This window comes from Bactrocera oleae, chromosome 5 (assembly GCF_042242935.1).
Source record: "Bactrocera oleae isolate idBacOlea1 chromosome 5, idBacOlea1, whole genome shotgun sequence".
Lineage (NCBI taxonomy): Eukaryota > Metazoa > Arthropoda > Insecta > Diptera > Tephritidae > Bactrocera > Bactrocera oleae.
Window position 1 is genome coordinate 74364616 of NC_091539.1, and position 22116 is coordinate 74386731.

General features: G+C 31.1%; 4 protein-coding genes across 13 annotated transcripts; 2 read left to right on the top strand and 2 right to left on the bottom strand.

Moving 5' to 3' along the window:
* Positions 1–142: 142 nt before the first annotated feature.
* Positions 143–10260, bottom strand: LOC106614644 (dual specificity phosphatase 29). 10 transcript variants are annotated; one of them, XM_036365081.2, is made up of 6 exons: positions 9930–10260; positions 8330–8389; positions 5823–5986; positions 1576–1704; positions 534–658; positions 143–476 (listed from the first exon to the last, which is right to left on the bottom strand). In XM_036365081.2, the coding sequence occupies exons 1-6, from the start codon at positions 9945–9947 to the stop codon at positions 271–273; spliced, it is 702 nt and encodes a 233-aa protein (XP_036220974.1). In that variant the 5' UTR covers positions 9948–10260; the 3' UTR covers positions 143–270. The 10 variants fall into 10 exon arrangements, with proteins under 10 accessions (XP_036220974.1, XP_014085960.1, XP_036220973.1 ...); XM_014230485.3 differs by having other exon boundaries at positions 5823–5992; positions 9930–10259; XM_036365080.2 differs by lacking the exon at positions 9930–10260 and adding an exon at positions 9561–9599.
* Positions 10261–13567: 3307 nt separating this feature from the next.
* On the top strand, positions 13568–16785 carry obst-A (obstructor-A). Its single transcript, XM_014230592.3, has 4 exons — positions 13568–13748; positions 15596–15787; positions 16012–16215; positions 16346–16785. Exons 1-4 carry the CDS (start codon positions 13691–13693, stop codon positions 16600–16602), a joined length of 711 nt encoding a protein of 236 aa, XP_014086067.1. The 5' UTR covers positions 13568–13690; the 3' UTR covers positions 16603–16785.
* A 185-nt stretch (positions 16786–16970) lies between these two features.
* Positions 16971–20785, top strand: LOC106614702 (Succinate dehydrogenase, subunit B (iron-sulfur)-like). Its single transcript, XM_070109643.1, has one exon. It carries the CDS (start codon positions 17517–17519, stop codon positions 18441–18443), a length of 927 nt encoding a protein of 308 aa, XP_069965744.1. The 5' UTR covers positions 16971–17516; the 3' UTR covers positions 18444–20785.
* ATPsyndelta (ATP synthase, delta subunit) lies at positions 20405–21430 on the bottom strand. The gene is made up of 4 exons (XM_014230500.3): positions 21272–21430; positions 20919–21122; positions 20646–20857; positions 20405–20583 (listed from the first exon to the last, which is right to left on the bottom strand). Exons 2-4 carry the CDS (start codon positions 21115–21117, stop codon positions 20521–20523), a joined length of 474 nt encoding a protein of 157 aa, XP_014085975.1. The 5' UTR covers positions 21118–21122; positions 21272–21430; the 3' UTR covers positions 20405–20520.
* Between the last annotated feature and the right edge of the window lie 686 nt (positions 21431–22116).

Genomic DNA, 22116 nt, shown 5'->3' on the forward strand with positions numbered 1-22116 from the left:
ATACCTATGTAAATTAGTTTTAGGTGTTAAAAACACACTTTTCGTGAACAAAACCTTAATACTTATTTTTGTTATACTAAACAAGTACTCTTCAAAAAATACTAAAATCGAGTAAAAATTTTATAAATCTAAAACATATGTGTTTATACATATATGTATGTATGTTTTTAGTATTTTAGAATCCATTTATTAGTGCTTCTAAATTCTATTGCCAGTTGTACTAAACGTTCGAATATTCTGTTAAAAAAGTAGTCAATAAGTTTTCAAAACTCAGTATTGATAATTTTTGTTCCTTTTAAGCTCCATATCCAAATCAGCTAATTGCTGCAGAAAACCCTCATTTGGTCGAATTTCGCGACGCATACGAACTTTTCGTATCGCGTCTGAGGCGGTCATTTTGCGGCAAATCATCAGGTAAGCAAGTACGCATGTGGCGGACCTTGACATGCCCACCAAGCAATGAACGAGTATTTTCCCTAGAATAAGCAAAGTAGTTAGTTGCATAGGCAAATCATGTATTTGGTTTTATTCACCTCCACTGCTGATGGCGCTGTCAATAAACTTCGCTGCGACATAAAAGTATCGGGATATGTCTGTTGTAGGTGCGTCAACCATTGGAAAGCCCATATATCTGAAAATAGTATCTTTGTTGTTTCTTCTACAATGTTGTTATATTTTGTTTATCAAAAATAGGGATTTGTGATAAAAAAAAGGTTGTAGATCGATAAACCAACAAAGCCATACAATTTTAATTAATTTCGATATATAATAATTTTAACAAAAGTTGTTTATTAGTATATACTAAATACATACATACATATGTGCTAAATTTATTATGATTAATTATTTTATTAATTAATTTTTTGTGGGTTCTGATAGCAAATTATAGACCCATAACGAATACGCTTCAATGCATTTTTATTTTTTTTTGCTAGATTTTCAAATTTTTCGACAAATAATCACATCTGCCAAAATAAAATTTTTGACAATGCGTAAAATATATAATATATATATTTTTTAATTATGTATGATGTATCAAATATTATTCCATGGCATCCATGCCTACCCAAATGTAGCGGTATTTATTGTGAATTCGAAAATTGTGGCCAAGCTGTTGCCATTAACGGTAAATTTATTTGCCTTATTTTGGCTGTGTGCTTGTATTTTTGTAAATACTATATGAAAATGTTATTGTTACCCATTTGTGAAAATTACAAAAATTTCGAGAATTTTCGCATTTCATATGATTTAACAATTATGAAAAAATATAATATAATATATCACGACACAGTGAAATTAAGAATGAGAAGAGGCAACATAAAAAACTGTCAATGGCCTATAAATACTAAACAGTTTTCATATACTACGTACTTAACCAATTAACAAGTTAAATTTTTTTATTTAAAAAAATTAAAATGATGTTTTAGTAAACGCATCTTTTTTGGTCGTTAGTCACTACCTATGATCAAACATTAAAATTATTATTATGTGTATTTGTTTGATTAGTTAACTAAACTCTGATCATTGTTTGTGACTAACCTTCTTAGTCACCTAAAAATGATCATTTAAACAAACCTTATGCTTGGCATATCGCGATAGTAACTATGTCCAGTGTCCACTTGACCGTAGCGGCAACCCTCAGCCGCATTGAGCACATGTGTAATGCCCATCATTCGTAGAAATGATTTGTTTTTTGCCGCAGCTCTATAATAAAGAAAATATAATAATATTGTCATGTTCAGAACATAAAATAGTATAAGCGTCATATATTATTATAATCGATTATAAATGCTTTAATAACAATTATTTGTAATACATATGGGCATTATTAAACTTATAAAATAGATAATTATTTAACAACAGGGGGAGTGTATAGAATGAGGATTTTTTATTGTATATTTTGAGAAAAAATTAATTTCCTTTTACCATATGTATATTTTTTTAACGTTGTATTGCTCGCTTACATACATACTTACATACATACATGAGATTATAGAGATTATTACATTGTCGAATTGAAATAAAATAAATAATTACTTAAATTTCCACCTAAGGTATATATTTGTAATCTAGTAAGTTTCTCGGTAATTCGATTGTAAGAAGTTTTAGGCATTAAGTAGTATTCCAAAATTTCGTAAGAAGCATATACTACATATGTACAGTTACTGATAATAAAATAAAACTTAATAGATGGTTCCGAAACATTTAACAATTTATATTATTTGTCCGATAAATTTCGGATACGTTTTGCCTGTAATCGATTCCTACAATATTTATCTTTTAAAACACTATGTTGGTTAGCTTTGTGGTCAAATTGAATAAAAGTATGCATTTGTCACGACAAAAAAATAGAATTAAGGAATAAAATTATCAATTGTAGGCGTTATTTAGTAAAAAAGTATATTGTAAGATATTTGTTAAAACTCGACATTTTCTTACAATTAAATGTTATTCGTAGAAGGCTTATAAAAATTGCGAAATAACAGATATACCCAAAGGAAATTTCAAAAACTATAAAAAGATCCTGAAAATATGTGTTTACTGCTTTGAAACCTCCAAAAAATGAAAATTGAGAGACTGTCACGAAAAACGACGTCTCAGGATGTAAGATCCCTTGGTTCGATGAATCTAAAATAAATATGGTAGGTAGCAATAGAAAAGATTGTGTTCGACGTCCGAAGAATACTGAAATGAATCACCGACGAAGCCTTTCAAACACGGGGGTGGTAATATCAAGATATGGGTATTATGTTCGTGGTACGGAGTTGAACCCCTGTTTTGGATTTACGGAGTCATGGACGGGAAAACTTTAGTATACCGTCCCAGGCTTTCGGGGATAAAATGGGTATGGGCGGATAGAGGAGATCCTCCAGATCAAGAAAATATACAGATATAGCCGCGGGAAACTTATAGTTGTCGAGATATTTACGTTTAAAGTTGAAAATTTCAACTATTTGTTTAAAATGAAATGAAAATAAAAGGTTTAAAATTAATTATACACTTATATTTTTCACTTTTATATCCATTAACACTTGACTAATTCGTTTTTAGAAATTTTTTTTATATTAGATACTGCAAAAATAGCTTTATTTCCATATTTAAATCATTCTTCAATTTTATTAATTTTGACAATAACAAAATGGTTGGCGTTTCCCGCGGCTATATCTATATATATTCTTGATCTGGAGGATCTCCTCTATCCGTCCATACCCATTTTATCCCCGAAAGGCTGGGACGGTATACTAAAGCCGACCCTCGTGGACCATTATTTTAGAGTTTTAGTATATGTTATAATTTAAGTATATGTAATGCTTCCTTATGCTGAGTGGAACATGCCGTTTGTTTGGTAGTTCCAGCATAACCATACCTTGAGTGTAGTCGAGACTTGGGTACAGGATCAAGGAATCGACGTTATGACTTGGCCGGCGCAATCTCCAGATCTAAATCCTATAAAAACCTGTGGAAACTTTGTAAAGGAAAAGTTGGAGGAACTATGGAAAAAAGTCCAAAAAGCGGGGTATTCAATAACAAATTCAATCTGTAAAGCTCTAGTGAAATCTATCCCGAAAAGGTGCGCTGCGGTACTCGCAAATAAAGGTTTTACAACAAATTTCTAACTTATATGCATTTTTATACTCTCGCAACCTGTTGCTACAGAGTATAATAGTTTTGTTCACCTAACGGTTGTTTGTATCACCTAAAATTAATCGAGTTAGATATAGGGTTATATATATATAAATGATCAGGATGAAGAGACGAGTTGAAATCCGGGTGACTGTCTGTCCGTCCGTCCGTCTGTCCGTCCGTCCGTGCAAGCTCTAACTTGAGTAAAAATTGAGATATCTTTATGAAACTTGGTAGACATGTTTCATGGTACCGTGAGACGGTTGGTATTGCAGATGGGCGTAATCGGACCACTGCCACGCCCACAAAACGCCATTAATCAAAAACAAATAACTTGCCATAACTAAGCTCCGCAATAAGATACAAGACTGTTATTTGGTACACAGGATCACATTAGAAAGGGGCATCTGCAGTTAAAATGTGGGCGTGGTCCCGCCTCTAATAGGTTTAATGTGCATATCTCCTAAACCGCTAATGCTATAATAACAAAATTCACTGGAAGCAAATGTTTTTAGCACTTCTATTGACGGTGTGAAAATAGTTGAAATCGGGTGGCAACTCCGCCCACTCCCCATATAACGGTACTGTTAAAAACTACTAAAAGCGCAATAAATCAAGCACTAAACACGCCAGAGACATTAAATTTTATCTCTGAGATGGTATAAGATGACTTTATAGGAACCGCGTTCAAAATTAGTCAGTGGGCGTGGCACAGCACACTTTTAGGTGAAACCCCATATCTTGAGATCTGCTCAACCGATTTCAACCAAATTCAGTGCATAACGTTCTTTTTATGTTTCTATGTCATAGTGCGAAAATGGGCGAAATCAGACTACAACCACGCCTACTTCCCATGAAACACCATTTTCAATTCCATCTGATTCTTTCACTTTCCACTATGCATATCAAGCAACAATGATTATATCGGGGTAAAACTTTGCGTGAATAATACGTTTAAAGTATGCCACCTTGTGACCAAAAATTGTCTAAATCGAACCAAAACTGTTCAAGCCCCTAAGTACTAAATATGTGGACCCCAGTGCCTATAGTTGACCTTCTACCGAAAATATCAGTCAATCCACAAAGAAATCTCAAACGAGTATACCATTTGACTTTGCGAGAGTATAAAATGTTCGGTTACATCCGAACTTAGCCCTTCCTTACTTGTTAAATTAAATTTCTACTGTTTACGAATTTTGGTTCCATGATTATATTTTATTGTCAATTGAAGTTCCTTCAAATGTGTTCTGCTGATAATACTTAAATTTTTATTAAGTCATTTTTCCTTTTGAAATGTTTAAAATAAATTTTAATAACTATAAAAAGTAATTGTTTCCTTTTAAGAACTGTGGTAGCACTTTGAAATAGTTGTGAATAAAATTTTGATTCCAGTTTATTGTCACTAACTGTATTTACATATACATGTTCCCATTTTGGAGTTTAATTGATTTATTGGATTTAAATAGAAATCTAAGCCGAATTAAACTTGACAATTTTGTCACCAAGCTTTAATCATACGAAGATCGATGTGGAATATTAGAGTTCACTTCGGCGCATGTTTCCATATCCGCTGTCAGTGGAGGCAATAACTTGAGTAATAATTCAGAAAGTAATTTGATTAAATGCGTACCCAATAAAAATACGGTTTTTTAATAAATGTGCTAACATTTAATACATAAATTTAAACAAATAGTGTCATATAGCATCTTCTTCTAATCTCCATGTACTGAATATGAGAATATTAGTTTGCGGAATATTTAAGCAAAGTTAGGTGAGCATATTTCGCTTAACACACAAATTGAATGTAAATGAAATTTTAGGTAAGTACATATTTAGGCATTAACATTATATTAACACCCTTATAAGAAAACGTCTCCGTAATGCAATATTTTGCATTTCTTTTTTATTGACGAGAAAAAAATTAAAATTCTAGAAGGCTTTATTGAAACTACCAAAAAATTAAATTGTGCAGTAAGAAGCTTTCATTGGACATGAACAACGTAAAACTAATTGTGATGTACGGACCAATTATATATTTACATTACTGGATGTACGATGAATGAAATGTGACAGTAGATACAAACATTTCAGCAGACTCTTTTTGAAATAAATTCAATTCATCTATTATCGGTAGCTTACAACATTCACAGAAACAGAATTTAGACATAAATATAATTTATTTTCACATTACTACTTACACATCACCAATGTAAATACCCGGATATACTTCATCACAGTCAACATCATGTAAGGCGCATTCTGTTCTTCGTAGCCCTGTCAGGTTCCTGCAAGGTGTCATTGAATAATATAAGACTCTTTGCAAATGACGGCCTGTTGTTTGGTCTGAATTATCCAATCGACTCTGTGGCTTTAAAATAAACAATATTGAAGCCGTTCAATTTAATGCAAGTATAATTTGAATGTGAATAGTCTGTCCTTAAATAGAACATGTTGAAAAATTAATGTATGGGAAATACATTAGACACAAATGTATACTTATATACACTATTTACCAATTGTGTTATTTCATTCATGTTATAATCCAATACATATGTATAAATATATATTCATAATCGAACATGTAACGCCGAAAGTCAGTATCCTTTACTAGTGCAGTGGCACACCGAATACGAGTTTTAGCATTAAATTACCTTATACAAAAAGCACCGGCTTACTTAAGCAGTTTCTAAAATTTTTTATAAAATACCTTAATATAGTAAATCAAACACAACTAATATATTTATCCGTAAAACTCATTGGCTGACATTCATACATATATGTATGTATAAATTGTCAAATATTCAAATAATTATAATTATATAGATAAGTGAGATATAGGAACATTAATATTATATATCAGTATACCTTCTTAACTCAAAGAAACTCGATTTGTACTAAAATTTTAATCAAAACCTATATTCACCTAAATATAACCAATTCTTACGGAGAAAAAAGTCGGTCGGTCATTTCTTAGAGGCTTAAATTAGAGAACTTTCGTACCTATTTACTTACTTTCTTTGTGTTAACTGTAATTTAGTGGTAAGGTTGCTTTAATAATATAAAAATTGTACATAGAATGCTATAAAAAAGGTTTTTTGTTATTTTTTGTAAAGGTGCGTTAATAAAATAAAGAAGTGTCCATATAATACTATAAAAAATGTTTTTAATCCGTTTTACTCAAAAAATACTTTAACCTATATCGGTATACAAGTAGATGTTTATTGATTTATCTATCATATTCACTGTTCAAATTAATTGGTGCGATAGAGATCATTACTTTCGGCATATATGTTTAACGGCTGATATGGAATTATTTCTTAAATTTTTGTTACAATTTCTTTATTGAGTTTTGATTTATTTTTAGTGAAATAAAATATTTTGATATTAAACAGAAGTACCTTATACGGAAGTGGTCATTTTGGTTAAATTTTGCGTTTTCACGCAATCTGATAGTTTATGAAAGATTATATTACGTAGTTCTCAAAATATATAGGTAAATATATTTCCACTTTTACGTTTGAGTACGAGACATCTTAATAAAACTTTGCTTATCAAAATTTAGAGATATCGATCCATGTCTCGCTTAAGAGCGAATGTAATGAATATGTAAATTATTGTTAATTAAGTCGCCTTTTAGGAATTTTGTATAATAAAGTTTTCTAGACCTTCGGAATACAAGCTTTTCTTTATTTACTTTTTTTTAAGTATGTTGTTTGTACTATAATGAACGCGAATACAATAATGCTCTACTACAAGTATATCCTTTTTTTCAAAGTGGAGTATATTTTCCCCTCTTTTACCTAATTTCTTTTTATTGATGTACTATGTATACATTGCTCTTGCTAAAAATTCTATGTTTAGCACATTTTGTTTGTGAGGCAGAAAGCGAAAGGAACGTATAAAAATATAAACAATTTATTTTGTTTCTTTAAAGTTTTCAAGACTTACATACACATTATTTTAAATTGATACACCTAACAGTGTCTAAATTTATTTCATAATGAAAATGGCCGTTGGCAAATATCCAAAATATTTTCTAAATAAGAATTCCTGACACCAGACTATTTATATTTGGTGAGTGTGCTAAAAAAAAATAAAGTTAATACATAAGTCTAACGACCAACGAGAATTCATGGTCAAAACTATAAACATATAAATATGTATTGTATATGTACCATACGAGTATATGAATCATTTAGGAAAGTGATTCTGGCTTCAACTGAGCAATGTCGAATTGTATTAAATGTATGTAATATTCCATGTTTCCGACGAAATTCATTCCGTATTATTTGCTAATTTTATATTTTCGTAATCTTTTTGACAAATTGCAATATGTTTGCTCACTTACTAATTTTTGTAACAGCATAAAAGCATCGCAATGGAAAGATGAAAAAATTAGTTCCCTGTATAAAGAAATGTATGGTAAAAAACTCTTTACAAATGTGTATATGTAAGTTCTTCCAGAATCGGAATTTAGGTACTATACTAATTTCGAACTAGATCCGGGCTTTTAATATATTCATTTAAATTTAAATTTGCCCATATGCTATAGTAAATATATATTACTATCATATAGTATTTTTTTTCAGTTTCGTTAATTTCTTGCAAACATTATATTTTATCTATACATTTTTTCAAAGCTGCTTTGTTTTATTCCCAAACATTGCATTGAATACACACAAGCAAAGAAAATATAAAAATATACCTGGTAATACAACGGACTGTATCTTTCCCCAATATTGGTGCTATACTTGTCATTGGGGGGCTGAAAATTGTATATTTTTTATATAAATATATACATAGGTAATTGTAAGCATTATATATAAATATCTATGTACAGAGTATATATGTACATAAGTATGTTGTCATTGATTTACATATATTATTATGGCATGCATTTTAAGGCGTGGAACTATAAGAATCTCTACTTATGAGAATTCGATTTAGCTTCGATGAAATTGCCTCCCACTCATAAAGCAAGCCAGTAAGAAAATGTTGTTTTTAGTAATCACATCATATCAACACTTGAAAATTAATCGCTAACATTTTTATTTTCACGTTCCAAAACTATTAAAATGAAAACAAAAAACATCAAAGCAAATACGTCGAATCTCGCTTGTTTACACTTGTGTCTTAACAGCTGTTTCTTCATATGGCAGTAGCTATTTTCTGCTAGTTGAAATTTCACTAGCAGAAACTAGCGTTCTCTCAGCTTTTTACGCTCTCAACATATGCTTTCTTCTGTTAGTTTCTGTTAGTTTGATTTTCCAGCAGAAACTTTGCTAGTGATATTTAGCAGTTATGCAAAAAACTTTGTATTACAGTTATTTAACGTTTTAGTTGCAATCCACAAAAATGGATACACATTACCATGTGTGGAATACACATCAATGTTAAAGCTTTTAATCTAGAAATAATAATAAATTAACAATATTCATTCAATATGTTAATTGGTTAGTTTGTAGGCGGTAATTCTTTTATTAAAAATTAAAAAATAATACATATGAAAAGCTTTGTTATTTGCTGTTGATTTGGAACAAAGGGAAGGTTCTGACTAACGCAAACTAATAGAGACAAACGACAGCTATTGTTTACTACTATTCATATTTATTATTGATAATGTTATATCTGCGCATGTATTTGAGGAACCATACATACGTATGTATGTATGTTATTATATTTACCATAGCATGTATTTAGGGAACTATACATACGAATGTATGTATGTAATTATATTTACCATACCTATAAACTTTAGCCTTGCACAACATTGCTATTTTGCGGATTGTTGCTAAGTATATACCTGAACATAATAAATATTACATACATAAGTATGTAAGGTGAATATATACAAGGTGAGAGCAGCAGCACAAAAACAAGAACAATGATAGTAAGAAACACAACAAATTCACAAAAAACACATCAATTTCACGTACTCGTACATATGTATGTTTAAACATCTTAATCAAATGAAGAAAACTGACGTTCGCCTCCTAACAACTTCAATGAATTTGCTTTAAGTAAATGTAAAGAATTTTATATACATATGCACATACATACAACTTATATATAGCATATTCTTAGTGAATATGAGTATTTGAATATATTTCATTATTATTAGAACCAAGTTATAATTATTTTCCTTTCCAAAATGAATATTGAGGCTGTGTTTCACTTCACTAAACGTGATGCATGCACATTGCATGCATAAACGAGAATGTACATATGTATGTATATTTACGCATATGGAAAAATATGCATACATGCAATCAAATAAGTATTTCAACGTAAAAGATTATTTGTACCGTATATCTCCATGACATTTTGATGAATCTATTGTTGTTGGAGTTACTGATATAATTGGGATCGTTTCAATGATATTTCAATATGTCCTTATATATCAATTGGTTATAATTTTTGTAAACACATATACATATGGACATATACTTCTATATTAAAGTAGTTACGATATATTTCTTTTCACACTTTTGAGTTTTATAGTGTTTGTTTCGGTTGGGTTATTGAAATTTATTAATTTATTAAAACACATCAAATTCTGATATGTCATTCACTTCTGCTTTTGCCACTCTATTATAAATCTTATTTGACGTTCTTATAGGTACTGCTTGCACATTAGCGATTTTCTTCACTTCAGGGAAAACGAAAGCTCTTTTGTGAATTTCATTCAACTCAAAGCTTTTGTAAATGGTTTTGAATACTTTTGCAAATACATACACACATGTATATATGTATGTGTATGTATGTGCAAATATATGGGGGGTATAACTTTTTTTACTCTCCCAACATGTGCCATTTTATCTCTATCATTGAATCATGTCTATAAAGAAAATGATACTAGTATAATTAGAGAAGGCAAATGAAATAACTTTAGTGAGAATAAAGTAGAGTAGAATTAAGATGAATCAATTACAAGTTGAGTGGATTATAAAGACGATTTAAAATAGTTGCAATGTCTCCAGAAATAACTAATTTTATTGTTACTAAAACTAAATAACTAACTAATATAACGGATGATAACCATGCTGAACCCCAAAAATGATAGAATTAGAGGTTACGCCAAGTTTTTACCGTTACTTCTCTTTGGTATGGTTTGTCGATTATTTATTATGTTCATTTGTGTTTATATAAAAATATAATCATCCTTATTGGTCATTATGTTGACTACAGATAAAAGTATTCCTTTAAAATTTACTCAAACACGACACATTTGCCAATTCATTTCACTAAATATTTTTATTAATTTATTAACGTCTGGTACAGGAATAAAAGGCCTGCTTGCTGGGGATTATTGCAAACTACATCAACAAAGGTTCTGGAGGTTATATTGGACATACGGCCAATACATATACAAATGAGGTATGAGGCAATGCTTACGGTCAGCTGGCTCATGATTATAGGCCATTGGAGCCAGGCTAGGCGTCACGACGGGAGTGGTATCATACTCGACCTTGTGAATGAATTCGGGTTAAACTGGCAATGCGGACCAATGATTCTGTTATTACAACAGGAGCGGACTTCCGTCGCGCCAATACTAAGTCTCATTGCGTTAAGTTATGCAAGCAGGCATTAGCTAGACTTCTAGTAGGTAACTCTGTGAATATCATCTGGGTACCCGGTCATATAGGAATAGAAGGAAATGAAAAGGCAGACCATTCAGCTCCTTCTAGAGTTGTTTAAAGCAATGGGCCCTAGAGTAACACCTCAGGTCTTGGAACACAAGCAACACAGAGCATACTACAAAGTTACTTTGGGGTTTGAAGGTGAACAGACAAAAAAGCTCCTACTTTTACGGGACCGCCAATTTTGACCGTGATAATTTAATTATATTATTCTATTATAAATAATTTCACAGATCTGTAATGTGAATAATAAATCTGTTGCGAAAGTTTTCCTTTCTTGCGTACTTCTCTATGTGATGTTTGAGAATAATAACCATTTCAGTAAATCCAGTAAATACCGTGAAAACTTTCAGCGATATTCGAAAGGTAAATTTAAATATCAATAACTTAATTATATTTGTGTTCGATGGCAAAAAGTTTCGAAACATGCTTTATGAAGAATCAAATTCGTAAAGACGGCGCCACACTGAATTGATATGATGAGCCTTACAAGGTTTCTATTTGGTGTTATAAAAGTTATTATGATTGGTTAAGCGGTTTGGGAGGCAACTTCATATGTACGAGGTTTGCATTTATATTCACCATTAAGATCTATACACTTTTACATGCGTTTGATCCAATTGTCGAAGCACTTCTGCCACTCTTATTGACGTGTCTCCAAAACATGCATTCTGAACGCATCAAATGCCTTTTCAGGTGTCGAAAAACGTTAATTTTTTACGTACGGTACGATTTATCACCTGTTACGATGTCATCATATTTCAAAGCACCACTATCGTATTTTTTAACATTGACCAATCGACACGAGCCTGTTTTCGAGCGATTGACAAATTATGTGGGATCCAACGTAAACACATTTTTTTTATAGTCAAATGTTCATGCAATATTTAATATATGCTGGTCGCCTATATGCCTATGGTTGTCCCTATCTTACGATATGTCACATGACGATCTTGTAATATCAATTTGCGCACAGCGTCAATAGTTTCCGGAACAACAACTGATTTTGGATAACCTTCAAGAAATTCGTCTTGGAGTGATCTACGACGTCGATTGAATTCACCTCGCTAAAGTTTTACATCGATGCACTGTTGCTAAGTTAATCAACGTCGAAAGTTGTAAACAATAATCGCCGTTTTTTGGTAGAGATGAATATTTTAAGTTACTGTAAGCAACACAAATAGCTCTTCTTAGTCAAAACGTTCTCAGTATGCATAACATCAAAAATGTCAACCTTTACGATAAAGTTATAAATTGCAAGACTGCAACCCTAGGGTTGCCAAATCCTGAAATATCAAAGGCAACCTACGTAGGCAAATACTTTATAGAAAACTTACACATACATATTCTAAGTATCTACATACAAGGTGCGTTCTAAAGTAAACAGTAAAAAAATAACAAAGTAAACTCTAGTGGGCGTTAGAATCTGCTATCCTTTATCGACTTCCAGTAAAAATTTCATGACATTTCATCTATTGGAAGTGAAGTTATTGCGTTTTATCCTTATTGCCTTATCGACGTGTTCGGCCCGAATATCGCGAAGATGGAAGTTGGCGTTTGTTGCACGATAATGCGCCGTCTCATCGATCGACGCTTGTGGCCGATTATTTGATCAAAAATCACATTTTAACAATCAACCACTCCCCGTATTCACCTGATATGGCACCGTGCGACTTCTATCTTTTCGGAAAAATGCATTTGCCGATGAAAGGAAAGCGTTATGCAGACGTGGAGGCCATTCAAAAGGCTTGCACCGGCATACTGGCGGCCATACCGGGCAACGAGCTAAAACACTCGTTCGACATGCTTTTGGACCGTGCAAAAAGCTGTATTAAAGCAGAAGGAGACTATTTTGAATAAAATTAATTGATTTTGCCGATAAAACCATTTGTTCTGTCTTTTTTAAAAGTCCTGTTTACTTTGGAAGGCACCTTGTATGTAAAAATGCGTATAGAATGGCACGCGTACTTAATACATTAAATTTACATCTGTTATCTCTCTCTACCTGAATAATATCCTTCCTATCTTATGGAGAGATGTAAAAGAATTGAAAAATATGCTTATGTATTTTTACATATATTACGCGAAATTTTATACCCATACCAAGTAAATATGTATGTGTGTTTGTTGACAATTAACCATACAGCTTGCTATTTACCAGTACAAGTATTCGTACTTTATGAATTTTGTTAACAAACTGGATTTTAAAGTTGTTTTGCCACACTACAGAAAAACTAAGAAAGAGAGTCAACTGGTTTATAAATTAACATGCTGGATACAATAAAAGTCTTCAAAAGTCGGTATCGTGGCCAAAGAAAAATAGTTTGTAGTCAGTGGTCGTACAGTGTAGTAGTACGAAAATACCATTTTTAATTACTATTTAAATTTATTGTGAATATATTTTTTAAATAAATACAAATATCAAAATGAAATATACGTTTTTGTATTTAACGTTTGGCACTTTGACGTGCATCGCAGCGGAAAGTAAGTTATTTGAAAATACTGTATAGTTATTTTTCAATTGTAATTTAAAATAATAGGAGTAGCATTTAATTGCTATTCAGAGAATTTTTTATTACATTCATATTTACATATTTACACACTAATTGGTGAGTGCATTTTTTTGTATGAGGAGAAAGTAAAAAGTCAGAAATGTATCTATTATTATATGTATGCATGGATTTGAATTTAAATTTACAAAATGTTATATCACCTTAAGCAATTCGTATTATTACGAAACTCAAATATTAACCTTAAAATAACAAACTTGTTTAGTCGTCCTCATTTTGCACAGTAACAAATAGTGGTTGTGATAAATATGCATATATGTATATACATACTCATATATATGTGGAAGTCAGAGTTTTAATGCACTGAATAAATTAGCATAATTACTCTCATGAAGATATAAATAATATTGAATATAATCATTGATACAAATACTCATTTGCATATTTAGGTTGCTTTCATACGAAAATCCAATAAAATATTGCATATACAACGACATAATAATAATGTATATATGTACACATGTACTCGTATTAAAATCGAAGAAGTGAAGTGAAAATGACTCTGCTAATATACTACATAAATACACATATTTAAGTTGCAATGTTGTATTAACCTATGTGCTTGAGAGATAAATATGTTGAAAGATAAATAGGAAGGGATTTTTTCATATGTAATCAGTTTTACTAGTATATCATGATGTACGTATATCAATATGTAAAATCATTGCAATTCACAAAATACATAAGTTTATGTAATATATGTAATATATTACAATTAGATTGAATACAATATTTTTGCATTGTAGGTTAGTTTTTATTTTATTATTTTTATTTCTTTCTTTATTTCTTGCCATTCGAAACAAATTCTCATAGAACATGTAGTTGCTTCCTTACACTGATATTATAATTTTTTTCAAATAATAGTTTCAATGAAATATGTACACATTTTGCTTATTACTATTATTGTTATTTACGTCACGGTTTTTAGATAGGTTCTGCTTCCTATGCTAAGAATTTGGAATAAAGTATCGGTATTTTAAGAAAATAATTTTTTTTTGCACGTAACTTTCATCTATCACATAAGCTTCATAAATAAATTATCTTAGTAAGATTGGCGTCCACTTCTATCACGGATGCGCATGAGATCTTCATTTAGAGTGTATTGCTGTTGCTTATAGTTATGAACTTTGGTTGTGATTGCAGATGATTGAGACGTGTCGTGCATATGTATGTCAAAGTTCAGACTATGGAGGCTAACAAAATTAAAATTGAAAGTAACTAAGTGAAATCGAAAAAACAGATCATTAAAGGCATCTGGCTACAATTAAAGTACTTTGGACTTGCGTCCAAAAATATTTCGTTGAATTGTTTTATGTGGAGGTTTTAAAAATGTTTTATTTTGAATGTTATTAGTTTAGTAGATACCCAACTGTTCATGTGAATTTAATAACGAACTACCACAGTAAATTGCGATATTCTCACCACATATTGAATATTGAACAACCTTATTTCTCGGTGAAATAATGGTTGGACTTCGCTTGTAGGTGTATCAAAAAAAAAAAATAAAATAATAAATAATAAAAAATTCTCTCAATACTGCAGTAATCCAAAGGCAGTAAAACATAGTTGTTATTAAATTAATGTGATTTAGTTTCGTCATACCACATTCAGCAATACCTTAATGAAATAATGTTTCAGTATAACATAAAATAATATTTATTTTTTTCTTAATTTATTTCAATTAAGTTGTTTTCCACATTATCAACATTGCGTATAAGTATTTATATCTATTTTTGTATGCTACTTCAATTTTTATTTAAGGTGCATTCCAATGTCCCAAACCTGAGGGCGAATATCCTGATGATGTTCAGTGTGATAAATACTATCAATGTAATGATGGCGTAGCAAAAGAAAAGCTATGTCCAGATGGCTTAGTGTTCGATCCTCTCAATAGACACATCAATAAGTGTGATCAACCTTTCAATGTAGATTGCGGTGACCGAACTGAATTGCGTAAGTATTAATTGTTATTTTAAGATCTAGGTAAACGAATCTTGCAAAATTCTGATCATTTACATATTTATTTATGCTTTTGAACGAAATCATAACTTCATTAATTTATAATAAACAGGAATTATTATATATGTATATACATATGTATGGACTTATGTGAAATGTATAATATTAAATATAGTTTTGAGGTATTTTTATTCAAATAAAATAACTTTAAATTGCAGAAGAGCCAAAATCTTCTAAGTTTTGTCCTCGTAAACACGGATTTTTCGCACATCCTGATTCTTCTGTATGTGATATTTTTTACAATTGTATCGATGGAGATGCTTTAGAAATGAAATGCACTGTTGGATTACACTTTGATGAATTTGGTGGAACTTGTGTTTGGCCAGATACTGCGAAACGTGAAGGTTGCGAAGCACCACAAAGTAAGTAGCAACTTTTTCATAGTGATTGGAGTTTTTAATTCTTTTTAAATCTGCTGTACTACATACGTACGTAGCATAATAATCATATTTTCTATATATTTGTATTTTTAACTATTTCTCTTTTATTCAGAAAAATCTCCTACCGGATTTGTGTGTCCCAAGGATCGCCCAAAGAATGATGATAAAGGTCAGGTAGTTACTCATCCGAAGTTCCCCCATCCTACAGACTGTCAAAAATTCCATGTATGCTTAAATGGGGAAGATCCACGCGACCTAGCCTGTCAATTAGGCGAAGTCTACAATGAAGAAACGGAGATGTGTGATGCTCCTGAAAACGTTCCCGGTTGTGAAGATTGGTACAAGGATTCTGATGACAAAAAAGAATAACAATAGATTTTATAACACATACGTATGGCGATGTAAATATGTACATTTTATGTTCTACTCCAAGATCTGTGGTTATCTACTTTTACCAGACACTATGTATATGAACACTTTTTAAATTATGGGCCGAGTTTTTAGAAGTACAATATCTGGGGATATTGAATAAATAAGCCATATTTTTTTTAATCTAGAAATTCATAATTAAAATATTAAATTACTAAGATCGAATGGCTTTGCACCCATTATTAGGACTGTTTGTTATAGAATATCTACCTGATTTAAAATTAATATTTTCGACTACAAGAGTGAATGAATTTTTTTGCAGTGCAAGTTATGAGTGATCAATAAACTCAGGTAAGGATGTCAAGAAAACTATTACAATTTTGCTCGAATTTTCATCAAAAGTTGCAGGCAAAGATTAAAGGAATTATCCCTGATAAGCATATATCTTCGTATTATCCAATTGGTAGAAATGGAAGAAACGATCATATTAACGTAATTAGTAAAAGTAGGAGGACTCAAAATGTTAAATTAACTTTCGAGGATATCTTTCTATCTTAGAATGTCCACCCGGAGTAACCATTAAAATGAGAATTATATTATTTCTCATTTTTTAAGAATTAAATCCGTATAAGGCGTATTTAATCAGTGTTTCTTATTTAAGGAATACGCGAACCCACCATCTCATGTTGCATATATTAAAATTCTTATTGCGTTATTAGAGTTACAATGTTTGTATTTTTGAAGAAAAAATAATCTCAATATTTTCCATATCTACCCCACTACGAAAATATTTGGCTTCCATAAATTTAGAGTAGGTGATGAAATGTATGCCATCAATTCAATATATTAAATTTCACTTCATTTTTATAAAAGAAGCAAATATTGCGTACTTTCTTGTTTAATTGTTTGTAAAAATGTTAAGCTGTCGAATATTAAGAAACTCTAGCGGACATTGTTGGGTAACTAGAGGTTCGTGCAATAATATATGTGAAAAACTAGTTCCTAGAAAAAGCACACATGCCAAAAGTTTTTCTAAGGTATCAGCAATTAAAAAAACCACCATAGCAAATGACAGGAAAAATACTGCCCTTACAAAGACAATTCAGATTTATCGCTGGCAGCCTGGGAAAAAACCTCGACTTCAAACTTACCATATAGATCTACAGAAATGTGGAGTAATGGTTCTTGATGCCCTAATCAAAATTAAAAACGAAATGGATCAAACATTGTCTTTCAGACGTTCCTGCCGAGAAGGAATCTGTGGTTCATGTGCTATGAACATTGCGGGTATTAATTCCTTAGCGTGTACGAGTAAAATTGACAGAAATCCTTCACAAATATTAAAAATATATCCATTGCCACATATGTATGTGGTTCGAGATCTTGTTCCAGATTTAGGACACTTTTATGCTCAATACAGTTCAATTAAACCATGGCTTCAACGCAAGGATACTATTAAAGGCTCAATAGGAAAAGCACAGTACTTACAACATCTTGATGATCGTAAAAAATTAGACGGTCTTTATGAATGCATCCTCTGCGCTTGTTGCACATCGTCATGCCCATCATACTGGTGGAATGGAGATAGATATTTAGGACCAGCGGTTTTAATGCAAGTCTATCGATGGGTTATAGACTCTCGAGATAATGTTACTGAAGAACGCTTGAAGCAGATAAAAGACCCATTTAGTATTTATCGTTGCCACACTATTCTGAACTGTACAAATACCTGCCCAAAAGGGCTTAATCCTGGTAAAGCTATTATTAAGTTAAAGCAATTATTATGTGGTTTGAAATCGAAGCCAACTCCTTTGCTAGACACAATTAAGCTTCAGAAGTAGCTGAGCATTAATGAAAGAAAATTTTCCATATTTTCTTTTTTATCCAATTGTATGTTTGTTTTTGCAATAAGCAAACAGATACCATTTATGCTGAATCCCGGATATTTTTTGATAAGTAATAAATTATACAAGAATTATTTGATTTGATTATTAATCTATGTTTGTGTATATTTTATGTTTTTATCTTTTAAATTTTAGATTAAATAATATAATAAGTACAACAACTGTACTTATTGCTCACTCCTTGTTATTACGCTACTATTTAAATGTCTTTTTAATAACCATTTGAATAGTGAAAAGTAAGACACAGAATTTGTGTGATATAGTGATAATTATGATTTTGAGTAAAATGACAAATGCATAATTCATAAACTTTTCCATTGAAAAATATTTGTATTATCATTCTAAATTTAATTCTCTATTACTATTGTATTAAATAAATTATTATAATAGTATTTAATGTTTACCATAGCCACAGCAATACGTGGCCGGATATTCTAGTATGTTATATGTATTTACACATATGTATCTACGGGCATATTACCGGAATATTAGTAAAATGCTGTTGTCATTTATAAAGGAGAGCTTAATTGACCATTACAGAAAATCAGTTAAATATATAACATATTCATAACTCCAAAAAACTTACTTATATATAAAATAGCGTAGAAGAAAATAATGTTTGTGAATTAAATTTACAGTTTTATCCATAAAAATAGAAATTTCCAAAGTTTTGCTTTTTTTTTAAATTTGTATAGCTCAATTCAAAAGTATCAGTTCCACTTAGCTATTGATTATTCTACATCTAAGTATATATAAAAATTATGTGTCGTGTTTTATCCGGGATAAACTTCTAAGATACTGAACCAATTTTAGTGAAACTTACACACTGTTTCCAGTTTTTTCCGACTTAAAATATTATTTATGTTAAAAGTATTTATAGTATATTATAGCCACAGCAAAACAAGGTCTCAACACAATCTATTAGTGGTATAAAATAATATTTCCACTACTAAATTGATATTTATTATGCAATTTTTTCCGGGGATACCACCGCGGAGGAATACCTTCTTCTTACCGTTCGCACGACAGTCGGGTCTACGTAACCGGAACGGACCCGGATTTATTCCGGCCAAGGACTGTCAACTCGGCAGAATTCTGTCGCTACAACAACAACAATAACAACTTTCTTCTTAATTCCATGGACTCCAAATACATTATTGTCACACTTCTTCTGATGAAAAAAAAAACGATTGAAGCAACATTATTTTGTTCTCTAGGACAGTGGCGATTTTACTAACTGTGCTTGGATTATTTCGCAGACCTTTAGCTAGGCTTCACTACCTCTAATGGTGTACAACTTTTTAACGATATGTTTAGTTTTGCTGAAAGCTAGATATGGGATTGCAGAATTCTTACCCTGGCAAAGCCGAAACTGAGGGTGAATATCCAAATATCTTGTCGCCTTCGAAATAGTCTTTCATCTATCTTGTAAAACGACGGCCCTTTATTTTTGTAATTATGCAAAAGTCATGTCTGGCAAATATGGAGGCTGAGGCATCGTTACAGTATTGGTTTTGGCCAACAATTCACGAACAAGCTACGAGCTGTGCGCTTTTAACAAGAGAAAATCGCTAACCTCATAAAAACTCGTCTAACATTAGCAGCTTCTACAGGCAATGCAAGCAATGAATACAGCAAAAACTTCAGGGATATTATATATGTGTATAATGAACATAATAAAAAAATGTTGACAGATTGGATTCTCCAAACTCGCAAAATTTTATATTTAAAAAATCAAATTAATATCTATTGTTCCAATTCCTGTAATTATTTAGAATCAAAATTACATTCATAAATCGTTTCAATTACACAGCCCCGATTTATTTTGATAACAAAATCCTATTTAATATTTTCTATTGTATTTTAGAAACAAAAAAGAATTATGAAACCATCACATGTCGACATTTTCATAGTTTATTCAAACTTTATGTATGACTTTCAGTTTGAACATTCATATATTAATTTTATGTACCATTTTCTATGACCCTAACGATGCAGAGAAAAACAATCGATTTTATTCTGCAGCTCGGACAAGAGCCTCTGCACATTCAACAGCTATGGCTGCTTCCGCTTTAGCCTGAATAATAGTAAAATCGTTAATAAAAAATGTATTATAAAGAAACACATGAACATTCTTACTTCTTCACTGGAAGCAGAATTTAATTGTGATTGATATTGTGACAAGAGCTGCTTCGCTTCAGCAACGTCAATATCCTCGACCTTGTGCGCTTCTTCAGCCAAAACTTGAACAGATGAGTCTTCATTTACTGTTATTGAGCCACTTGATACAAAATATTTTGACGTTTTTCCATCGTTTTCAATGACTTGCACCACACCAGGCTTCAAAACGGCTGAAAAACAAATATTAAATTAAAATTACAAGTATAAGTTATTTTTGTTAGTTACTCTTACCTAAAGTGGGTACATGTTTTGCAAGTATACCAAAACTTCCACTGAATGAAGGAACATCAATCTGACGAACCTCCGATTGATCATAAAATGTTTGATTAGCAGCTGCGAAAGTAAGTTTCATCTCATCAGCAAATCCGCGCTTTTGCATATTATGGATGCTCCGCCCCATTAAATAGCGAGCATTCCGAACAAACGACATTTTATCTGTAATAAAAAAACATATGCATGATTTAAGTGAATCGAAATTATGTAATGTTGAAGGTTAGGGACTGTTGCAGTCCACAAATAAATTTCCTATTTATTCGCAGTTCTTTTTAATATTATTAAATGACTTGTTATTTAAATAATCTTACATGATTTAAAAAGCAAAGGATACCGATGACCGAGCAATTCGTAAAAAAATATGCAAAACTGTGTTTTTAGAATTACACACAGAAAACTTCGAAATCGGTACTATTTAATATAATATTCGATAACATAATTATTAACCAGAAGTGGTCGACAGAGTTGCCACTCTATGTAACCACTGAAAACATAATTGACGAAATCTTAAAAACTTTTGTTTTAATACTATGTCGCCATGTTTTCTTACCTAACAACGTGCAAAACTTTTCTGTTCAAATCAAAAAACCTTTTGAAAATACTTATCCTGAACTTTGATCTAGAAAATTTATTTATTTTTAAAGAGCTCACTTGTGCAACCCTGTACTGTTTTAATACCCTATTAGCGACATCTTTTGTTGATGAGTGTGGTTTTCACCGAAATTTTATTATATGTTAAATAGTTTAATCAGAGAACTTAATTCATTTAAGTTCTCTGGTTTAATTTAATTGTTGTATCAGAGAACGTAAATGAATATTTTAATAATTTCAAAATCAAGAGGAGGATAATCGTGACATCTGTTGTTAATATTTAGTGGTTTGTGTACGTGTTAATTGAAGAAACTTAATCAAATATATATATGAGGTGGAATACCAATGGCAATTCAACTTAAAGCTTTGTATATAGTTTTTAATAAACGATATTCGATGAAATATAATGTATTTAAATATATTGTGCCTATGGAAGTTACTTGTTCATCTTGATTTTTCCACATGATAAATCCACAAAATTCGTCATCAGGAATATATTACATTAAATACGTCAATCGGTAGCACTAGTCAGAAAGTTTATCATATACGCTAAGAATCGGTTATC